The sequence below is a fragment of the Odontesthes bonariensis genome, chromosome 8 (assembly GCF_027942865.1).
Source record: "Odontesthes bonariensis isolate fOdoBon6 chromosome 8, fOdoBon6.hap1, whole genome shotgun sequence".
Taxonomy (NCBI): domain Eukaryota; kingdom Metazoa; phylum Chordata; class Actinopteri; order Atheriniformes; family Atherinopsidae; genus Odontesthes; species Odontesthes bonariensis.
Window position 1 is genome coordinate 34073827 of NC_134513.1, and position 24882 is coordinate 34098708.

The window sequence follows — 24882 nt, forward strand, 5'->3', positions numbered from 1 at the left end:
CCAAAGAAAAATGAGAAAGAGGAGGATGAAGCGCGAGGAGATGGGAATACAGGAGAGAGGAGGAGGAAAAGAAGAAGGACGAGATGGAAAAGATGTTAGAAGAGGAAGAGGAGAGGAATCAAGTGCAAATACAAAAAAAACGAAAATGAAAAATACAGCATGGAAGGAAATGGAAGGAGCAAAAAAAGGGCAAAGATGGGGAAGAGGAGGGTGAAGGGATTACTGGAAAGTTCCATTCTTCAGCTGCAAGGATTCACAAGGAGAAAAAAAAAGAGTAGAAGACGAGTGGAGGCATTGGACTGAGGAGGAAGAAAGAAGAGAAAAGGAAGAAAATGCTGCATTTGGTAAAAGAGGAGTGTGAGGAGGAAAAAGAATGACAGAGGAAGAGTGAGAGGAGTAAAGGAGGGAGCCACTGGGCCGAAGGGGGGGAGGGAAAAGTATGGATGAGGAAAAGAATGGTAGATACCGAGGTGAACAGAGAATAAAAAGGTGAGGAAGGGAAGCAAAGGAAGGTGAGAGGAAAGTAAGCAGAAAGGAGAAGCAGAGAGGAAAAAGAAATTGAAATGAGCTGTGAAGAGACGACAATAAACGCAGATGAGGTGAAAGGAAGAATATAGAGGAGGAGAAAGAGGAGGTAAAAACAGAATAATAAACAGAGAGAAAGCCAGGCAGGCTGACAGAGGGAGAGGGAGAGAATAATGGAGAAAGCCTGAGAGGGATGAGATAAAGAGAGTATCTATTAGAGAGGAGGATGAGTCTGTAACACACACACACACACACACACACACACTTTACATAAAAGCACAGTGAAAGCCAACGTGACACACTGCCAACAGTCCCTGCTGCCAAGGTAACGCTTGTTGTAACAGTAATCCTGATTGACAAACAAAGTGACAGCGTCACCATGGACAACACATGACACACACACACACACACACACACACACACGCACATGAATTCATGCAGTTCCCCTTCGAGAAATACGAATGACATAATTTCCTCTCGTAATGTTTGCCAATATCTTAACACAGAAGAAGAGGGCAGAAATGTGAATGACACTTTGACCACGCACACACACACACACACACACATGCAATATAGATGGAGAAACACACCTCATTTAGATTCGGAGATGTGAGTGAAGAGGAAACTGTTGAGTCAGGGGCTTTTCTGTGTGTGTGTGTTTTTTATTTCTATATCCATCTCAAATACACACACACGCACACACACACACACACACCGTAGTGGACACAGTGAACTCTTTAAGCGACGTCTCAAATTGCAATTCACCGCTTTCACATTGAAAGGACGGCAGTGTGTATTACTGCTATAATCTTACACAGGAAGCCACGGAAGAGGCTGATTCATCATCTGTGGAGTGGAATAAGTGACTGATGGAGTTTAGTCAGATTTCAGTTTTATCTGGAGACTGAGGATGGAGGAGGCAAGGAGATAGGAGATCAGAAAGATGATGAGGCTGCCTTCCTACACTTTCTATTTTCCCGAGATTGTGAGATTGCTGGTGGTCAGTGAAAAGAAGTCTTTAGGAAACGGAACACAAAATCAGCCCGTTTTGGCCTGGCTCTTCTTGATAACAGCAATTTCTCCCACAAATGGGTCTCTCAAAAGGGAACCACTATCAAGGAATCGGGTTTTAAAGTGCAGCCACACGAGTCGATCATACGTTTGACTTGCAACTTTTGAACATGTTTGGAGCGATTTTACTGAAAATCCTGATATCCGTCCTTTAAAGGGATAGTTCGCCTCTTTTGACATGAAGCTGTATGACATCCCATACTAGCAATATTTTGTATGAACATTTTCTTACCTCCCGCTGCGTCCTGTGAGCCGAGTTCCGGCCTCGTTTTGGCTTTGATGAAGGTAGTCCGGCTAGTTGGCTGGGGCTTAAAAAATAAAGCGTTTTGTTTCTCAAAATAATACGCGTTCAAAAGAGTAATACATTTGCATCACAAAATCGTTCACCAGGAAAAAGTCAGACATCACAATCGCTTGGCGCTATTTTCTCTCCCTTCGTATCACTGCCTGCTGTGCAGACCGAAGTGCAGACCGAAGTGCAGAGCCAGCAGTCCCCTGCTTCCGAGCAGTAAACACCGTAACAGGCGCGGCTGTCGGCAGGTGGCAGCACGCAGTGATACGAAGGGAGAGAAAATAGCCCCAAGCGATTGTGAGGTCTGACTTTTTCCTGGAGAACGATTTTGTGATGCAAATGTATTACTCTGTTGAACGCATATTGTTTTTGAGAAGCAAAACGCTTTATTTTTTAAGCCCCAGCCAACTAGCCGAACTACCTTCATCAAAGCCAAAACGAGGCCGGAACTCGGCTCACAGGACGCAGCAGGGGGTAAGAAAATGTTCATAAATAATATTGCTAGTATGGGATGTCATACAGCTTCATGTCAGAAGAGGCGAACTATCCCTTTAAGGCAGCAAGATTATGCAAAAAACGACCACGATGAATTTCATGAAAGTGGTGGAGCGTGCTGAAAGGAAGAAGCAATTAAATGCGGGTGCAGATCTGCATCATTTCCTTTAAAACTAAAAAAGATGGAGTACTGGTGGAGGGCAGACTGGGTGTTTTCAGAAAGAGCAGTGCGAGTAAAAAAAAGAATAAATCCTCTTATACGGACATAGAACCATCGATTATAGAGTACAAACCCTCCAAATTAGCCTCCATTCCATCCACATGAAAAGTCCCTGTGCAAAAGAATTAATTAATACATCAAGAAAATGAAGATCTCATAAACAGTTCAGCACCTTGCAACGTTCTTTAGAGCATCGACTGAAATGCCTGAAGGCAATGAAAGCTGTGTTGCAAGTCTCTTTTGGGTCTCCCAGAAAAAGATACAAATTAAACTTTCAGGTTTTTATGAGGCCTGTGTTTTATGAGACACTGATTCAAAGCCCTAAAATGTGGCGAAAGCCAGAAGATTCTGTCGCTTTGATTTTGCATTTACTTTTTGTATATACTTTCCTCAGTTTGAACGTAGGAATCAAAGTCAAAATTGGCATCAGAGACATTTTAAGACAATAAGAAATAAGAAAATAAGGAGGGAAAACATGAAACTACATGAGAGGGTTTATTGTTCCTGTTAATTTGATGTAGCCTGACACTGAGGTCTTGGTCAGAAAAAGGTTGACTTCTCACTCTGGACTGCTTCAAGTGGAGAAGTTTAAGTGTCTTTCTTTTTTTTTTTATGAGTGGGGGAACAGAGCAGGAGATCCACAAGCGAACATCTGTAACAGTCTGCAGTGGCGAATAGAGCGCCAAGCCAAAAGGCAAACCTGTTGATCTCCACTCCAACCCTCACCCATGGTCATGAGCTGTAGGCAGCGACAGAAAAAATGAGACTGCATATATCAGCAACTAACATGAGCTTCGTTCAAAGGGTGTGTGGGCTCACCCTTAGGAACAGAGTGGAGGAACAAGTTATCTAGGAAGGGTTCAGAGTCGAGTCGCATTCCAGGTTCCATCGAAACAACAGCTGACGCAGTTTGGACATCTGGTCAGAATGCCTTCTAAATGCCTCCAAGGAGAGGGGTTTGTGGACAGGTCCAACTGGGAAGAGGCCTCAGAACAGAACCAGGACTTACAAATTTATTTTAAACCGTTGTCCCTCCATCTAATGTAACTAAAGGCAAATCACCCTACATGGATCTACTGGCATCTGGTTGGGAATTTTCAAACCGCCAAGCACCATGTCCAGACAGTCTGTAGACAGTCCTACAGTGTTGAAGTAACAGTAGAGAATTTGGCAATTTTTCCTTTTTTTTTGCCCTCCCCCTACAGTTGTGGGATGCAATACCACTCTCAGACAACTAAACCTCCGGCAGAGCATGTGAACAGAGCTGAGTGGTAAGAATTGGGTTTGTTGCGTGACACAACAAATTATTTTTTGAAGGCACAGGTGAATTCTGGGCAGATTTGGGCATGCCCTAGACTCATGGTGTGAACAGTATCGGAGCGGAACTGGAGCGGCACGGAGCAATTGCTCCGGCCATTTGATAAAAACTCGCTCCACGCTCCGACTACATTCTGCACGCTCCGCTCCCCGCTCTGCTCCGTTCCCATGCTCTGACCTCCAGTGTGATCCCTGCACACGTACAGCCATCCACATGAATATGTCATGCTGAAGAGGCCACAAAGACGCCATCAAAAGCTAAAAAAAAATTTCAAGCAATTGCAAAACAAAACAGTGAGATGCAGGGCTAGAAACCAGGGTTGCTTACAAGCTTTAGTAACATAATAATGCTCCCTGGAAACTGGCATTAATGATCTCCTACGCTGTGTTCGAAACCGCCTACTACATACTACATACTTGAAAACAAGATACTCATCAATCAGACAGTATGCAGAGCGTTTACACACAGTGCACTTCGCTCCTGCCCGAGCCGAAATCAGCCGGCCTGAAGCTGATTTCGGCTCGGGCTGTAAACTCTGTAAATATATTACTTTAGCAACATTTGAAACATTTTCAGGCGAGAAAGTAGTCATTTAGATCCCCAACGTGTTGAAAACCTGACAAAATACCGGCTATTTACAATTTTCTTCCCACGAATTTGGCGCTACTAAAGCTAGCCGCAGTGAGCAACGCACTTCCGGTTATTTTCACAAAATAAAATACCCGTTGCCTTTTATCACAGGGAAAGCCATTACGATACAATTGGTGCTTTTGTTTTGAAAACAGGAAGTGAACCTACCCTCATTGTAGCTAGCTTGAAACTGCCGTTTTGACAGGAAATGACGATCGGCGACGTCAAGTTACGTTGCATCTTGGGTAGTTTGAGTATGACAAGTAACCTCATGATGAATACTCAACATTTCGGAGATCTAGTATGCATCTAGTATACATCCGGGAACTTAAAAAAGTTAAAGTTAGTAGGAGTAGTAGGAGTAGTAGGAGAAGTATGCGGTTTCGAACACAGCCCTAGTGTACGAGAACAGGTCGATTATGGTCGAGTCGGGTCTTAGGCTTCCGACTGAACATGACTGCACAGCTTGGTGCTTTTCAAGGAGCCCATACAAATCTGACTTTTCTTACTATAGTTCTTGCCAGATAGTCAATAAGCACGTAAATTATGAAAAGGTAGCATAAGAAATTCATTTTTGGTGGCTTTTACCTGCGGGTTAGCCATGCTCCTCTTCAGCCCCGAACATGCTGCATTTTATCATAAAGCTTCAATGAGCTCTGTTGCATTTACTTGAATAATTTTCCATCCAAGTTTTACAAACTGCACATGCAGGCAGGCACAAAAACTGATAAGTGCAGGTGGAAAATGCTGGAAAATGAAGTTCAAATTCACATGTGTTCTCTATTTTCCAACTCCTTTTCTGACTCAAGATGTAAGATACTGCGGTCCGATCAAAGACCGTGGAGTCTGACAGCAACAAAGGTGTGCTTTTTGATGGTACCCTGATGTAATGTTCACATTGGTGCAGCTTCCCTATTTTCATTCATTCTTTCACTTGCTTTTTGGTTATGTTTAGAGATCACAACCACAGTGTTGTTTGGGCAATGCAGTTTCCTGGTAAATATGAGCTACTAATAGGGTCATGTGACTTCACTTTAAAACATTAATTCGACACACTGACTGAGTACATATTGTTCCATGGCATTTACCTAATGAACTGAAAATGAAGAATAAACGTGACCACAAAGGGTGAGCTCAAAACCTCAATGTTATCTCTTCTAGAGCACATTTTATTGGCCCATATCTGCGGTAACTACCACTTTTTTCGTGTTGCCGTGATGACAACTTTTGGGGGTTGGAGGTCAACGAAAATCTTTAAATTGTGGTTTTAAATTCTGGCAATGTTCACACCAAATGACTTGGTAGTAACAACTAACAGCAAAAAAATAAATGGAAAAGAAACGCACGACAAAGTACTGAGAAGTCACTTGGTATTTTGAGGCTCATTTTTGTTTGATTGATCTCTAATGAGCAGCTTGTTTTCACATGGAAATGTATCCTATCTGTCGGCTTGCACACAGCAGGGAGCGGCACAATTTGATCACATAATCACACCCTTCTCAGTGAGCTGTACTTGAACTCTTCGCTGCACTCACTTGAAAGCTACCTAGTACTTTTATGTTACACGAAAACATTTACCATGACTGCACTTTAGTATGCTTGTTGGCACCTGTCTGCATTTAGCACATCATTTTCTTAAAAGAGATATTTTAAGAAATTGCAAAACTTTTCTGTATTTAAGGATACATTTGGGTGACTCCAAACTCAACAACCCGGTCATGATGTTTGGGTGTTAAGTGTTCCATCACAGAGAGTAGAGAATAGAGAAAGAGAGTAGAATTAAAAAAGAAAATCTGACTTCTGAGTTGAGTCAGAAGTTAGAAATTCCAGGAAGAAATAAGAAATGTGTCATTGAGAGCAGTCAGCAACAAGAGTAGTTGTGCCGTTACAAAAGTGACATGTCTTAGAATTACCATCTAAGAATTTAAAGCATAAAAATGGACTGACAGTGAAATCTACAGTTTGAGGTACAATATGTGATCGAGGAAGTATGACCCAACTTGAGCCAGTTCAACGAAAGAAGCTGCAGAGAATTTGGGCCTTAAAGGGGATCGGTACCAAATGTCCATGGGCATGCTGCCTATCTCCAGGCAAGAATTTAAAGCAACACTAGAGGGGTTTGTGGGTTTTCTTACCCCCCGCTGCGTCCTGTGAGCCGAGTTCCAGCCTCGTTTTGGCGTTGACGAAGGTAGTCCGGCTAGTTGGCTGGGGCTTAAAAAATAAAGCGTTTTGCTTCTCAAAACAATATGCTTTCAAAAGAGTAATACATTTCAATCACAAAATCGTTGTGCAGGAAAAAGTCAGACCTCACAATCACTTGGCACTATTTTCTCTCCCTTGTATCATTCCGTGATTGCCACCTGCCGACAGCCACACCTGTTACAGTGTTTGCTGCTCAGAAGCAGGGGACTGCTCGGTCTGCACTTCGGTCTGCACTTCGGTCTGCACTTCGGTCTGCACTTCGGTCTGCACTTCGGTCTGCACTTCGGTCTGCACTTCGGTCTGCACTTCGGTCTGCACTTCGGTCTGCACGGTCTACACAGCACGCAGTGATACAAAGGTAGAGACAAAATAGCGCCAAGCGATTGTGAGGTCTGACTTTTTCTGGATTTCAAGAAATTGCTAAAGTTAATGTATTTTTCCCATCAATTCGGTGTGTAGTCTCAATTCTCAGACTAGGCACGGTTTACTCTCATATCGTAATAACAAGCTTTAAGGGTAACTGAGAATTAAGTTTATGTAGCTATGCCAAGCTGTACGACAGACCTTAAAAGGGAAATGTGGGCTCAAGTGGTTCACAGCACTTCTCAAAATTAGCTACTGTGAACAAAATTGTAAAACAAATGGTTGAAAAAGTAGACGTTGCATTGCATTTCTGTGGCATTTTACTGACAGCATATCAGGGACATTCCATTCAACCTTTTGGAAATTGTGTCAGTTTGTGAAAAATATCTACTGAAAGGAGGAGTTTACCTTCTCTCCCCAAGAGATTGTGCGGCTCTGGAGTCTCAATGTAACAGACCATAAAAATGAAGATAATGACAATTTCACAGCGACATCAGTGGCCTTAACATTGTCCTGTGCAGCTTTTCAAACATTCTCTGAACCTTTTTATACTTTGGTGCACTTGTCTGTTTTGGATAGTTTGGCCTTGAGTTTATCAAAAGAAATACAATCGTTAACTGAAACCAAACCTTGAGAAACTACTGTAGCTAAAGTCAGGGGATGGCAGGTAAGTGGCACCTTTGCATTTTCTACAGAACATGAATAACTATGTAATTTCATTGAAATCTCTTCAATAACCGTCAGTATATTACTCTGAGCTAAAGTGGGCAGAAGACGTGACCCATGCGGCCACAGAGTTGCAGGTCCCACTCCGGTGAAAAAAACAATACGCTGTTTGTGGAGACCTCCATTACCCTCCTACGCTGTGTGTGCTTGTGTGAGTGTTGTAAAGGCTCAGAGAATGAATGCATTTATTAAGTTGCTTCAGCTGACGGCCATGTTAGATAGGCTACCCTCTGACACACAGGCTGCAGAGTGGGTGAGCACAGTATTGATCTGAAACATCTCACCTCAACATCGGATTACTCTATCAGTTTGAAGGAGGGAGAGATCAGACAGCAGAGCCAGAGAATGGAGCTGGGGATGAAGAGCAGACAGGTGGGGTAGACGTGTTTAACCAATCGGCTTCTCCCTGTCCTTTATTAGAGTGTAGTCTCTTTATAAACCATCCATCTTAGAACATCTCTTTTCCCATTCAAAGCCAACCTCATTAGCTGTGGCAACATTCCTCGTTAACTGTAATTCCTCTCCTCGTTAGCCAAAGTCAGCTGCAAAACAGTCTCGTGAAAAGTTGCTCACAAGATCTCTGATATGACGAAAAAAAATAAGAAAATTATGAGTTTCTGTACAAGAGAAGGGATCCCAAACGTGATAGTAACATTTCAACTTATCTGAACAATGACTCATCCCAATATGGACCAGCATCACAACAATGACCATCTTCTAAAAAAGTGCAATTAATATGAAAATGATTTAGAGGGTTTAGAGGGAAACCTAGACTGAGTCAGTCAGTATGAACGTTAACTGGACAGAACACTGGATATTTCAGGCTGTGTTCTGAGGTCTTATTAAGATGTACGATGTTGCTCAAAACTCCTAATTAAAGCACAGTGGCCATGGTCTGAACCCTACTGAAACAACTCTGCTGTGACAGCACTCTGTTTGGAGGGAACTTAGCCCCAAACACAACACAACGCAAACACACAACTAGAAAACATTTCATCAAAGTAATGCTGTAAGAATAATGTTAATCTTTTCAAAAAAAAGTACAGGCAGTAACTCCTTAGAATTTGGTGTCATCTTCATTTCCGAAGCTGTTAGCAAAAGAAAAAAGGCTGTGCATTAACAAGTTAAATCAATGTTACGAGAGAACATCAAACTTCTTGGGTTCATGCCGTCTGCAGTAAAATAAAAGTCAATGTAGGAATCACTGCTTTGACTTATTCTGTTCCATCTGCATTTTGAAAACGATCGAACAGCTAGCTCTTTGGGAATCACCTTGTTGCTGTCTGTCAAACTGTGTTATCTTTGCTGTTTTACATAGATGCAACTAAAGAAGTGGGAACAAATGATGTGTCTCTGTGACAGGCTGCTGGGAACAAAGTGCCTAAAGATCCAATTTAAAATGGCTTCTTTGTTAAGTTGTCTGTTATGTGTCGACACAACACTGAAAAAGCAGAAAATGTCCAAAGAACAACTCTGAAAGCCTGGAGGACTACCACCTTAAGAGACTACCAGAAAGTTTGGCCTCTTGGAAGAAAAAAATAAACTGCTCCACTGTACTCTATACTATGCAGGCTTTTGCATATGTTCCAAATGTTTCTGCCAAATTAATCACATTTATGATAAACTTAACTCGTGTTCTTTGACACAATTGTTTCCCTGTGCATTTTTGTGTTGTTTTTTTTTTTTTAAATGCGTATAATGCATTGTGAAAATTAGTGTAAAGGCAGCTAATATCTAAGGAAAAAACTTCAGAAAGCCTTCAGAAATACTGCTCAAGAGCACTTTAAAAGAAAAGAAAGAAAGTCTGGCTACTTGGTAGCAAAATATTTAAAAATAAAAAATAAAAAAATGATGGGTGGGTCAACACTAGTGCACAGTACTACATTTGAAGAACATCTACGTCTGTATTGCAAAATATGTATAAGAGGTCCTGCCTTCCACACTTTTCCATACATTAGCAGAATATTGATCCGTCTGTTTTTGTCATGATGTAGGGTGACCAGATGTCCTCTTTTTGAGAGCTAAAAATTGCGTCCGGCTGGAATTTCAAAATCGTCCAGAATTTTGCTCACTCTCAGCCTCAAGTATGTTTGCATCAGATTTTTGTAGCGTTTCGCTCCCCATACCCACTTACTGTTATACACTCGCTCTCCTCATGGCTGTACAGCATAGATCAAGTGGAAGGGAGGAGGAAGGAGGCGAAGAAACAGTGTTTGGACAGGGTCTCTCTCTTTACGTCCCACCTTCGTGTCCAGCTATAGAAAATTACTATCATTGGTCGATCACCTTCTCTCTTTAAACATTCAATTGGTCAGCACTATGATGCTGTTTAATTTATCAAATAAGCTATCCATCCATCCATTTTCTATACCCGCTGAATCCGTCGGTCGGGTCACGGGGGGGTCTGGAGCCTATCCCAGCGGTCTTAATTAAACTAATGAATTAATTTTCTTATTAATTAACACTTGGCCAAAGATTATCTTCTTAGAAAACATTAAAGTAACACACTGAGAGTGGACTGAATGCCACAGAAACTACAATTCATTCAAGCTTCGTACAAAAAAAGAAACGAGACAAGTTGTTGTTTTATGTTGTTAAAAGTAGTCACATCTGGGCACATCTGGATGCATTCACATGTCCTCAAACTCAAACCTGCTCACCTTAATCATGTAACAGTACCCTAGTTTGGCAACATGTTTCACTTTGTATCACTGGACAGAATAAAGAAACTCATCGCAGTAAATAAAACTAGGATCAAATCTTTACATGCAAAAAACTAGATGCTGGATGCCATTTATTCATAAAAACACACTGGAAAAAAATGAGTAAGAAAAACAACAAATAAAAGACGTCTTTGCTTGAAATAAGCAAAAAAATCTGCCAATGGAACTAGTGAAAATCGGCTTGTCAAGATTTCTTGAAATAAGATGTGATATTTTGGACTTTTGAGATAAAAGTGATCTTGAAATTAGCTTAAAAACCTCTTCAAATGTCAAAAAAAGCTTGTTTCATATCAAATCCGACTCAAAACAATTTGTTTTCAAGACTTTTTCATTTAACAAGATATTCCAGATGTATTGTCTTCAAACAAGTCCCTATATCTGGCTGAAATAGAACTTGTCAGGCAGTTGTGTCTTATATTAAGTGTAATGAGATATTTTGACGAGAAATGAGACAAATATACTTGGTAAGACTTTGATTTTTTCCAGTGCACTCCAGGATTATCTGATCAGCTACTGCATTTTACAGTTCTTTTACCCAGCACCCCACCCATCCACCCCCTGCCGCTGAGGCATCTGGTGGCCCTACATGATGTGATGTTTCCTGTGAGCAGCAGACTGACAACCAGCAGGTCATTTAGTTGCTGCAGCAGAGGCCGGAACGATCCAGCATTACAGTGGTTTCACTAGCAGATGACAGTCACCGCAAAATCAAACTGGAATACAGATCAATTTTAAGCTTAAACACAGTGTAAGTGTTTATTAATTCTCTCACTCCCAGCCTTTAAGCATTTAAGTCCAGCCAGGGGTTTATTGAAACTCTTGATATTAAGCAAATCTCACAGTAGAGCATGTGTGTGTTAGCATTAGCCGCACCGCTGCATCTAGCTAATCCTTGAGCTAACAGAGCTTTGTACACAAACACACACTCCTTGGCAGGGTACAATTTGAACAGTCCCTGAGCAGTTTGCTGTGAGGCTGACATTTAGCAGCTCCGTTTTTTTCCGAATATAATTATCTTCGGCAAAAAATCCGGAGTGTTTGTGCGTCTTTTTGCTTTGCTAGTTCGTCATCAGGTCAACACATTTGTGAACCCAGTTTGGCATTTTTAAATGGTAATAGTAATTTATTACTTGCACAAGTGCAAGTCTGAATTTGACTAATAATGTCTTATTTAGCTGAACTGACTACTCCTTTTCAAGGATTAATTTTGACAAATCCACCCGACCTCATTGCTCTCACAGAAACCCGACCTCGTTATCCAGTTAACTTCTCACTCTGAGACAAAACAAATCAGGTTACTCACAAAGTCGGGAGTAACCAGGTTTCTCTCGGCTGCTGCATTTAACTTTAACTAGCAGGTTGTTGTGTTGTGATCGATCTCTGCTGGTCCAGCAGCTGCCAGATTGATCTAGAATTGATCTGACCAGCAGCTGCCAAAGAACATAGGACCACTGATGGTGAAAACAGAGACAAAGTCTGATTGATGGTGAATCTCGGCTCCGCTTGTACCAAAATTCTATCTATGTTGATATTGAGTGGGAGAGGAAAATGGATTTAATTTACCTTACTGGCCAAATTTTGTAAGATTGTATAAATGTAAACATTTAGTCTGCTCCTTTTAACACCTGATGGTGGCTACTTAAAACTTCATGGAAACAAAAGATAAGCTTAATACAAAATATAGGCCTAATTTAAACCAATGTTCAATGAATTTTATTTTTTGTTTGGTCATTTGTAGATTTGTGAATGAAAAGTTATGTGTGGTAATGTTATTTGCCTTTTGGAGTTTGGCTAAAAGCTACGACTACAACTTTTCTCTTCAGTTCTTAAACTTGAATGTAAGATATTGGTGTTTTGTACTTAGAATCAGCAACTTCAATTCTAAATGAGAGCCAAACCCCTGCTTTATAGTTGGATTAAGCCATGGCCAGTTGTTTTCTTCTCTTGACATGAACTTATATTCACAGTCAGAATGGTTGAGTTGGTAAAAATGTTTGTACTGAACTGTACAAACAGCCGCAATTATCTTGCTCTGTTCATGAATCCTTTAAATACATCGCAGAGTGACATTTTCCTGATGCTCAGAGTCCCTTTGGATGAGGGTTTACATGGCAATGAGGACCTAACAAACAGTGACATCTTGGTGGGTACAGCACTGCAACCCATGAAAACTCATTTAACAAATCCAGACTGAATCTTTAAAGTTCCAAACCTTTTTTTGGCTTGAGTTTCATTTTTTTATGTAAAGATTCTGCTGATTAAATCGTTTCATTGTAAGTTGAAGATCTTAACCTCACTTCGGCTCTTTATTTGCCAATTTGAAAATTTATCATGACACTATTCCAACAAATCAAGTCAGACTTTGAGAACTTGGACTCTCTCTCAAAAGTTATTCGTTATTTTTCCTATCCATCTTATGTCACCATTTAAAGACATGGTTGGTAATCCTGTTCAGAAACACATTTTGTAATACTGGGTGAAGTGGTCCGTGTATCCTGAGAGAAATCTATACAAGATGTATTTAGAAAAAGGGACGAAAATAATCAGACCTCTGTGGCAGCTGCAGGACTGAGAAAAAGCTGACCAATCCGAGATCGATTGGAGCGCCTACAAAAAACCAATCAAATGCCTCTGCTTTCTGCCTACGCCCCCCTCTGTCGGCTCCCTGCTCCGTGTGCGCACGCGGTTCTACCGGCTTTGGATGAAGCACTGACGGAATGGGGAGGGGGGATGGAGCTTAGAGGAGGGGACACTTTTGAATCTTGCTAGCTCTCTTGCTAGCTCTCTAGGATTACCTACCATAGCTTTAAAATGGGAGTCCGTTAGGGTCCAGAGATGCTTTGAGGCTTCACCTTAAACAGCAAGTGACCACATCTATCCTTTACATTTACCTTTCATTTTTATATTACATTATACTTTGTGTATCCTCAAATAAAACCAGGATTCAATTAAAAGCTGGGCCGACTATAACCGCCATGGGAAAGATAGACATGATGAATAAAGGTCAGACCCCTATATAGACTGGGCAGGAAGAAGGAGAAAAAATAATGCATACTTTTCATACTGAGCATGCCAGAGGAAAACAATTTTCATTTTACCACTTTAAACACAACACTTTAATTACATAATCGTGCTGTTTATCAAATTTGGTTGTACTGGAATAATCGTTTCTCAGAGTGATATATCATCCTTCAATTGATTGATTTATTCATTCTGAACCACTTCAGATCAGTCTGGTCTGCTGTTGTACATGGTATGCATACACTATTCTAACAAAAAAAGCGCTGCAAAAAACTCGAGGGTCTATCCAGTTAAATTCAAATGGATTTTAATTTACAGTGCAGGAAGTACCTGAAGTAAAAGCTTCGTCTTTGTCTACCCTAAATGTACTTTAGGGTCATATGATCATGCAGATAAGCCAAGACTACTAATCATATTCAAAAAGTATGCGACCGCTAGTGGTTGTGAAAGCAACTGTTTAAGTGTAAAAATGCCGTGGACGAAGCTGACGGCTTCGTTGTAAGAATGGATTTCAGCCCCGGCTATGATTGTTTTGATTTTTTTTTACCCTAAGTGATGTTTCTGCCTTAAAGCTGCAGTCGGCAGGTTTTCAAAATTGCGAGTCTAAAGTCGGAAAATTCGAACTGATACAACTTTCAGGTCCCTCCCCCAAACTCTAACAAGCTCCGAATCGCCCCCCAAACCCCTCCCCCTCTGTGGACGAGGTTGTGGACGAGGTTGTGCACGTGAGTTCACACCAGTGTGAGCGCACACAAGCTGGGGCAGACTCACACTCAGCAGCGTGTGCACAAGCTGTGATTGACAGGTAGGATTCCTCCACCCTAACTTGATTGGTTAAAAACAGCAGGGAGCGCTCGGTTTTTGCAAGCATGATTACAGGCTTCAGAGGGAGCTACAGATTTCGTTATTTTTCCTAAACAGCCTATTTAATATTCTACTTCCAGAATCCCATGACAGTTCAAGCTAATATGACTAAAAAAAAGTTGCCGACCGCAGCTTTAAGGCAACCAGGAAGCCAAGTTTTGCATGTCAACAAGGCAACCAGAACAGAATATTTTTACAACCCCAACCAAACACTGTTATTGCCTAAACTCAGTTCAGTGAAGTGCTGTGTTATGAACTGAACTTAACTCAGACGTGAACAAGCAGCTGTCGCATGTTGGTTTAAATCTTGCGTCACTTCCCCATTCATAAACAAGTGAGTTGAGAATGACGCTAAACGCTAACACGACATGCATTTCCCTCCAGTTGCTTGTGGGGGTGGCAAATTTAAGGACGCCATAATGAGTTGTATTTAAGGCTATGGGCAAATGACCTAGATGGTTATAAAAAAATGGTTATAGATAAATTGGGAGGACTTGCTGCATATTTTCATGTGATATACAAACTGTGCCCCCTAGTGCTCAGTGGAACGAAATGCAAAAAAAAAAAGAAAAAAAAGAAATGCATTTCTTTTAAGATTAATGGAAACTTTACTGCAGCAATGGAAAAGCTCATTTCATCAGCTTTTCCATCCAATTTTGGCAAATATCGATTACAGCAAAAAGACAACAGTAATAACACCAGTAGAGATATTATATTAGGACATGCATGAATCAAAATCCATATATTCTGTTCGTTACACAGCTCCCCATCATTTCAGAGAGTTGGTTAAACACGTCAGTGAAGTGTTTGGTTTTTCTCTTCTGGACGACGGTGGCAGATGTAACTTAAACCACATGCAGATATAAACTGCTTGTTCTAATAACAGAAGCGTGTGATTCCTGATATAAATAAAACAGAGACTGTCTGTGGCATGCTCCAGAGACAAAAGAGACTACAATGAGAAGCTCTAACCTGACACAAATATATTTTCCCATTCCCATCGTTCCATGTGGAGTACTGAAAATGTCTTTATTTTGGGTAAAATACACCCAGATATCTCAAACCAATCTTTAGGAGTAGTTTAGGTCTCTACTGGCTGCAAATTATGTTGAAATATTAATCGAAATCCTCACTGAAACAAGAAGATAACTCAGTGAAAGTGGTTTATGTCCCAATCATAATGACGCTGCACAATCCAGTTAAAGCACAAATTACCAAAAACCTGAGTAATACCGAGACGGCAAAAGTCTAAAGGCAAGGTATGTTTATTTGTAGAGCACAATTCGTATACAAGGCAATTCAAAGTGATTTACAGCTACATAAAATCACAAGAAGGCAAATAAAATCATTAAAACATCCAAATAATCATTAACTAATTAAATTAAAAGTGAAGAGTGCAGATTAAATACTTTCAGGTGCGATTTGCATAGCTAAATAAAACTGTTTTCAGCCTGGATTTAAACATTGTCAGAGTTGAGGCCTGTCTCACATCTTCTGGAAGACTGTTCCAGATTTTAGGAGCATAAAACTGAAACGCAGCCTCACCTTGTTTAGTCCTGACTCTGGGCACCAGCAGGAGACCCCTCCCTGAGGTTCTCAGAGCCCGAGTTGGTTCATATGGCTCTAACTTGTCAGAGATGTACTTTGATGCTCGACCATGAAGAGACTTGTACACGAGCAGAGCTGTTTTAAAGTCTATTCTCTGAGCGACAGGAAGCCAGTGCAGAGACCTGAGCACTGGACTAATATGGTCGTATTTCCTGGTTCTAGTCAGGACTCGAGCAGCAGCGTTCTGGATGTACTGCAGCTGTCTTACAGCCCGTTTAGAGCCCAGTGAGCAGGCCGTTACAGTAGTCTAACCTGCTGGAGACAAATGCATGGATTAGTCTCTCTAAGTCTGGTTTAGACACTATTCCTTTGATTCTGGCAATGTTTTTTTAGATGGTAAAAAGCTGCTGATGTTACTGATTTAATGTGGCTGTTAAAGTTCAGGTCTGAGTCCAATATTACCCCGAGATTTCTATCCTGATTATTAGGTTTTAGAGAGAGATTCAAGGTGACTGATAACACTTTCTTTTTGTTTCTGTGGGCCACAGACAATGATTTCAGTTTTGTCTGAGTTTAGCTGGAGAAAATTGTTTTGCATCCACACACTGATCTGTTCGATTCAGTGACACAATGTATCTACAGGCCCGTCTTCTCCTGCCGTCAGTGACACGCAGATCTGAGTGTCATCTGCATAGTTGTGGTAGGACACATTATAGCTGTGTATTAGCTGGGCTAATGGAAGCATGTACAGATTGAACAATAGGGGTCCCAGGATTGACCCCTGGGGAACCCCACAGGTTATAGCTATTTGGTCTGAGACACAGTTACCGATTTCAACAAAATAGTTCCTGTCCTCGGGATAGGACTTGAACCATCCAGTCTTCTAACCTCTGTAGTAAGATCACATGGTCAACTGTGTCAAAGGCAGCACTCAGGTCCAGCAGAACTAAGACTGAGACTTTGCCTGCGTCTGTGTTCAGGTGGATGTCATTTGTCACCTTGATCAGAGCTGTCTCAGTGCTGTGGTGGGGCCTGAAGCCTGATTGGAAACTATCAAAAGCATTGTTAGACAGAAAAAAGTCACTAAGCTGTCGGTATACAACTTTTTCTAGGACTTTGCCTACGAATGGCAGGTTTGATATGGGCCGGTAGTTGTTCAGTACTGTGGCATCAAGACTGCTCTTCTCTAGAAATGACAGCAGTTTTTAAGGCCTTCGGAAATGTTCCAGTCGAGAGTGAAATGTTGACGAGATGAGCGAGTTGTGGTAACAAACTGCTCAGCACTGACTTTAGAAATCTAGTGGGAAACTCATCAAGGCAGCACGTTGATGAACTCAGAATGGAGATGATCTCTTGGACTGTTTTGTCAGTAACGGGTTAAAGCCAGTCAGAAGGGTCCAGACATGGTAATGGTCTCACTCTATCCAAGCACCAGGGAGCTTTTCTGATTTCATTCGTTAATGTATAACTGTGCTTTTTGTCAAAAAAGTAGAACAGACAATGATTAAATGCTGCGTCACCATGGTAACGCACAGCCACACTTAAAGATGAACTGAAACGAATGTTCATCTATCATTCAAATTAAATTTTTGTCTTTTTCTAAAACCATCAATCCAACTTGAACTAAATTTTCCGGGCATAACTTGTTAAAACGGCCATTTAAAAGTGTGAATTATGTGGCCTTTGGTGCGAAATTGGCCACATGACCGTGACGTCATAGGGTTGACTCCCTTATTTGCTAGTATGGCTGGCTGTGAAAACAACATACATTTGATGGACTTATATCTCATAAAGGAAACAAAATTCTGATACAAACATCAGCAGGTCGAAAGAACACACCTCTAACATTATGTGGAAAAACTTTCGTTGAATTTAAGCCACACAAATTGATTTAATATCTATATTGTAGAGGCTCTCTGCACCTCCCGTATGGGTAATGGAAATGAAAGTTACCATTTTCGGCACAGGATCGGCGGGCACAAAACAGCCATCGCTCCTACTACACACTGATTATTATTAAGATGCTATCAATCCAATGATACAATAGTGTATGTTTGCTGTGGTAAACTGGAAAAGATTTGAACATGCCGGCGCAGATATGGCATTCTGCTGCGCTGTCATTGACACGTTTGAAACCTAACGAAGTGGCACTTTGAAATCCAGCCACTTAAAAAAAACGTATGTGATAATAACATGGTTTTAATGTAAGCTTAATAAACAATGGCGTGGATTAATGGGTCGGAGATCCTCCAGTGCGCGGCCCCATCTGCGGATCCTCACGGGTCGGCGGCAGGGAGATGGGCACCCGGCCTCGGCACGACTGACAGCAGCCATCGGTAGGACTGATCCACGGAGCCTCGGATGTCGTAGCCGGCGCAATCACCGGAGAGACCAGACAGCAGATGGCGAGCGTTGTTGGTGGAGGGCAAAGCCAGGTGGGCTTTCAGCCGGCATATTACTCCACCTCTCTTTCCACGTCTTCTGCGACGGCTGTTGCGTGGCAACCGACCAGGTAGATGCCATAGGTAAGAGGGTACAGACGCCAAAACAGGTGGCGGTGGCTTTGTCTGATCGTTGACGTGATCGATATTATGTCCACAGAATCTCTGATTTTCAAGAGACTCAGGCGATCATGCATCAGTAGTGATGAAAACGATAAAAACATGACAAAAACAAAAAAAGCTAGCAGAGGTAGACGGCCAGCCACTCACAACGGCGCTAAATTCTAGCTGGATATGTGTGTAGACCGAAGTGCAGACCGAGCAGTCCCCTGCTTCCGAGCAGCAAACACCGTAACAGGTGCAGCTATCGGCAGGCGGCAGCAGGCAGTGATACGATCCACCGTGCTCTTGTCTTTGCCTTCTCCTTGTCAGCCTCAGTTCCAGTATTTTTTAGTTTGGGAAACATGTGCAGAGAGATGCCTTCAGTGAAGCTGCTATTTTTGCAACTAACACCATTTGGCCCTCCAGCAACACAATATTTTCCACCGTGCTTTGATGTCTTAGCCATAGACGCCGCCATTACAGTTAGACTACCAGAACTTCTGTGTCAACATTACAGTTAGACTACCAGAACTTCTGTGTCAACCCTATGACGTCACGCATAAAAAAATTAATTCGCACAAAAAGACAAAATGTGGCTCCTTTTGAGCCCGTTTTAACATGACTTCCCGGATAAATTATTCTCCAGACAATATCTCATTTTAATCGCAAGGCTTGGAACCTTTAGAATCAGCAGCAAAAACTGTGAAATTCCAACAATTTAAATTCGTTTCATAAGTCCTTTAAGTGGCCACACAGACAAAAACTCATGCCTGAAACAATAAATGTATCACCACACAGTGTGTTCCCCATCAGCACCAAAGGGATGAAATCTAATGTGGAAACAACTCAGAGGCTTATGGGAGATTCATGGAGAGGGGGCCAGGTAGCTGTGTGTGGGGCTTGATAGGTGGAACACACACCATATCACACACAAACTGAGAGCTGTGTGTGGGTTAATCAATGCTGTGGATGTGAGGCTCTGACCTTTTCTGCTTGAACCACCTGCTGCTGCAGGAAAAACAAGTGCGCGTGTGTTTGTGTGTACGTTGTGGTGTGTGTACCGTCTCTCTCTCTGCAGGGTGTATGAGCTCCTGAAAAAGCCGAGCAACTCGTCCTCGATGGCAGCGTCATAGCTCACGTTCAGACGGTAAACTCTCATCGGCTTCATCTCACGGTGCAGCACCACCACATACATCTGATTGGCCGGGAAGTGGAAGTGGCGGTGGATGCGCATGACTCCGCCCCCTGGCCTGTTTGCAGGACGGCCGCCGGTGCCTCCCTCCGCTGTTACAGACACCCGGTCCACCTTGAGGGGAGGAAGAAGAACATTTAGATGATTCTGTTTCTCCTTAAAGAGACATGAAGGAAACAGAACTTGCAACAAATATTTTATATTTTGCGCAACATACTCAATGTATCATTTAACCATCATTTAACTCACTCCTAAGTGAATAAAAAGTAGAATGTACCTTTGAAATTGCACCACATATCAGGTAGTTGCAAAATCACCTTTCAGTTCTAAAGTTTTAAGTATCAGGAAATTAAAAGATAAATAAAAACTTAACATATGGTAAATCCAATTTCTGGTTTACACCAACACATTAAAAATCACACTCGTTCTTTCAAAAGAAAAAAACAAAAGAAGAAAAAATCGTGCCAAACAAAAACTGATCAGCACAAAACTGTTGCTGCCCATCATTCTGGGAAGGGTTATTAGGCCATTTCCAAACTATTTGGAGTCCATCATTCTACAGAGAGAAAGATTATTCACAAGTGGAAAACATTCAGGACAGCTGTCAATCTTCCCAGGAGTGGACGTCCCAGCAAGGTCACCCCAAGGTCAAAAACCCAAGAGCTACATCTCAGACTCTGCAGGCCTCAGTTAGCACGTTAAAGGTTAAAGTTCATGACAACACAGTTAGAAAAAGACTGAACAAGTATGGCTTGTTTGGAAGGGCTGCAGGAGAAAGCCTCTTCTCTCTAAAAAGAACATGGCAGCACAGCTTAGGTTTGCAAAGCTGCATCTGAACAAACCACAAGACTTCTGGAACAATGTCCTTTGGACTAGGGCTGAACGATATATCGTTATCGTATCTATATCGAGATATGAACATTCAAGAAAGTAATTTCGAAAAAGCAACGATATAAACGATATATTTCCCCCGCGCTCGCCCTGCTTATACAGCTCCGGCAGTCACCATAAACATTACTTTTAAGATTGCGCTTGAACGCACCCCACCGCCAGCCAACCACAAAGCTTATTTCCCGCTGTGGATCGACAGCTGAAGCCAACCAATGACAAACATAGGAGGGTGGGAGAGGGAGAAGTAGACTGAGACGCACACAGCCACACACATTCACGGGGAATTCACGGCAAAATCAAAACGAAAGAAACGAAAGAAAAGTGACATGACCGCGGAAGATAATTCGGCCGGTGGCAGTGCAGAATCTAATTTTGTGCCAAAACATAAATCATCCTCCATTATTTGGAGGTATTTTGGATTTAGAAAGGAAGATGTCGACCAGAGCGAGGTGTTGTGCAGGTCGCGCTTTGCGAAAATTAATCAATAAAACTGCACTCTTTTGTTTTATGATGTTTTTATTTTTCTGAAAAATGCTTGGTTTTCACCGAACCCGTAGTCATATAGTATCGTATCAATATCGAGATATCTGGCATGAATATCGAGATATGAAATTTTGTCCATATCGTTCAGCCCTACTTTGGACAGACCAGACCAAAGTGGAGATGTTTGCTCATAATGCACAGCAGCACGTTTGGAGGAAACCAAACACAGCATATCAGCACAAACACCTCACACCAACTGTCAAGCATGGTGGTGGAGGGCTGATGATCTGGGCTTGTTCTGCAGCCACAGGACCTGGACACCTTGCAGTCATTGAGTCCACCATCAACTCCTCTGGAGACCAAAGTGTTCTAGAGTCAGATGTGAGGCCATCTGTCCGACAGCTAAAGCTGGGCTGAAACTGGCTCATAAACAGGACAATTTCAAAGCAGTTTCACCTCATTTACGTTCTGTCAGGTAAAAGTTGTTGCTAAGCAACCCCTAACCCACAACCAGCTGTTGGTTTGAATGTTGGACTTGTTGCCATGGTGACGGGACGAGGGCCACATGTTCAACAAATGGTGCGGCTCTTTAAAAAGTGACAGGTTTCACAATGTTTCAGGCGGTAAAGGAAACAAAACCTCAGCAGAGCTCCCGAGCGTCAGCTTACCCAGGTTCATCCATTTTTCATCGTGTGAGGCTCTGAATTCAGACTGGCCAGATGATGGCGAAACAGAGGCCGTCGGTAATTGTTAAAACTGACAGGAAAGCAGAGAACCTCACTCATTAAAGGTCCTGCAAAAGCTTTGCAGGGGCTTACACGTCTCCTGGCTGATTAGACATGAACTCTGGGAAAACAGTGGGAATTTGCTGGTAAAAATAAAAATGTCACCAAACACCCTGCTCACAGAAAATTGCCAAAGCAAGCAGGTGCAACATAGGCAGTAAAAGGACGTGAGAGATAAGGCAGTCGAGCTTTCGTGTGCACCCACACAGTCCTGAGAGGAGGTCTAATCAGTTGCAGTGAGTGAAAGGACCTCTGTGGGTCATCTCTGTGGGTGTACCAGGAGTGCATACTTAAAAATAATATCAAAAGGTCTGCACTCATTCTGCCCTGCTAAACAGGGTTTTTTTTTGGTTTGAAATGATGCAATGAAAACAAGGCCTTTCTTTCAAGAATTAATCATCTGTCGAATGCCAAGCGAATGCAAAATGTTTATACATGAGCCTGTATCATACATAACCTGAAGGGGAAGGGAGTGTTTGAGGAAAAGCAGTCTCTCATTCAGTCCATTTCGACTGTTTGGGCTCAGCATCACCAGCTCTCATAACAGCCAGGTTTTTACCAGATTAAATTCACCAACCGCTCAATTTTACATGCTCTCATGGAGTTTGAACCACTCCATCAAGCGAAAGTGAGATTCCGTGGTCAGTTTTCAGTCATGTGCTCTGTGTCTATGAGTCATGCCAACATTGTGCTCTGCCTCTGTTGGAGAGAAACAAGGAGTCACAAAACAACAAATATGCTGTATGCGTTAGCCAGCTGGGTTGAAAGGAAAGACAATTTAAAAGAAACAGTCATTTTGCCAACTGCATCGGGGATCTCTGCTGTCTGACCTGCTTGCCTTCATCTCCTCATCATTTTCACTGGTAACACATGCAAACCGGTCCAGTTAGAATGACCGACAGAAACGCAACGGTGATATTAAAGGTGCAATGTGTAGGATTCAAGACCCTGAGACAAGAGAACATGAAGAATCAGCCAAAAGACACTGCCTCTGCTATGTCTCCTCAGAAAAATATTACACAACTCGAAGAAGACATCCATTTGCCAGCCTGGATGGTTTGATCTTTGCTTGCAAAAGAAGTCAGAACTGTCCACAAAGAAGGAGTGGGAGTCTGCTGACTGAATATCTAAGACCCTCTATCTGATGAGGGAACCTGTGAACCGTGTAGATGAAAATGGAAACAAAGTTCTGTTTGCATACAGTCAGTTCGTTGTTCAGATTTTAGTACCAAACATAGTTCTGACTCAGTCAGCCGTTTTAATGTGTTCAAATTATCTATTGTTATGTGCATTTATGCTTTTAGTCAGCATTTCACCTTCCTTCATTATAAGAATAACAATACTCCAAAGTGTCTGTGTTGCAGGGTTTCCTGAGTTTAAAGGGGAAGTTCTGATTTTTTAAACCTGGACTGTCACGCCATGGGACTTATGTTTTTAGTTTTATGTTTTAGGTTACGTTTTTGTGTTCATGTCTTGGTTGATTTTTAGTCTTGCCATTGGTTTTCCCCTCACTTCCCATGCCTGTTAATTAGTTAATTCCCCTCACCTGTCCAGTTTCACCAGCTGCACCTAATCACTCACTCCCTATTTAGTTTCCAGTCTCCCCTCTCAGTTTGTCGGTTCTTTGTTAGATATTCCTGACCTGTTCGCTCCTTGTCCTTCATGCCATGCCACGACCTGACTAAAGCTAAGTATTTATTTATTTATCCATGCCATGTTAAAGGGATACAAGGTAGTTTAGCGGCAGTATAGCGATCTCTATTGGTCAAACTGAAATTCTACAAAAAAATCCCCACCTGTACACACCCACTAAGTAAACATCATGGCGAATGCTGCCATTGTGTTATTTAGTCAGTGCAGTTAGGTCATCTGATTCACAAGTGTAGACTGCCCACGTAAGATACTATAATCAGAGATTTTCTGTAGAGAGAACTCAAGACAATATGCTATAATCCTGTTGCTGGAGGAAGTGGCCGGGGACAGCTCGTCTGGGTTTCTCTGCTCAGGCTGCTGCCCCCGCGACCCGATCCCCGGACAAGCGGCAAATAATGGATGTATGGATGTATGGATGGACTGTTGCTGATCTTGAATGGGATTCTTCCCTCATGGTGTATTCGTGGAGTGATTCCTTTGTATTAGCAGACACTTACAAAAGTTACATCTTAGACAGATGCGCGCAGGCACTACCAACATACACGCCGCAATAAACGCAGACTAGCTCTACACTATTCCGATTACAATCACAAATGAATCAATTTTCATTTGTAGATAACAATTCTTGTTCGGATCAAAACGCTATTCTTATTCTAATCAGGTCAGTCCGTGTATTTCTGAAGCTAGGCTACGTCTCGAACTCAGGAGGAATTAGAGCACCATCATCACCTGTCTCTTCACGATCTAAAACGCAGATCACTATGGTAGATGAACAAGATCACGCTTGGAGAAATTTCACAAAGATGGGAAGTGCCAACCTCGAACGTTTCATATTCAGTCTGTGAAAGGCAGAATATGAAACGCTTGGTGTTGGCTCTTCAACGCAAGCGAACACATAGCTACAACTACAGCTAGCATACAGTACCTAGCTAAGTGCCGTAAACACAAACGACTCTTCTCGCGCATCACGACACTTCAGAAGCAGGTCGCTCCTGCCGAAGTTACATATGGGATTTTCAGCATACAGACCCCTGTTGGGAGCGAGACAGGCTTCATTCGCTTACTATTGACTTGTTTAGCCTTTGTTAAACTCCTGAAGGCTATAATTTTAGGTGAAAATGCTACCTAGTGCCCCTTTAAGCCCTTTGTTTTGTTTCCAAGTATTTATCCCCAGTTAAGTTTTTTGATATCCAGTTCAGCCGCGCCTTTGGTTTGTACTTTGTTTTTTGAGTCCTGTGAATAAATCCAGTTTTCTTTTTGAAGTCCGCATCCGTGTCCTACCTTCCCCACACCTTCACCACCCTCAACCCCAAAACCTGACATGGACCTTATTTCTG

At 42.0% G+C, this 24882-nt stretch overlaps 1 protein-coding gene across 1 annotated transcript in view; it reads right to left on the reverse strand.

Annotated features, from left to right (window-relative positions):
• The window catches only part of LOC142385593 (thyrotropin-releasing hormone-degrading ectoenzyme-like), a 303046-nt gene that overhangs the window by 264713 nt on the left and 13451 nt on the right, over positions 1-24882 (reverse strand). The window contains exon 2 of the mRNA XM_075472253.1: positions 19603-19847. Within this exon, the coding sequence (XP_075328368.1) occupies positions 19603-19847 (245 nt within the window). The remainder of the gene's footprint in view (positions 1-19602; positions 19848-24882) is intronic.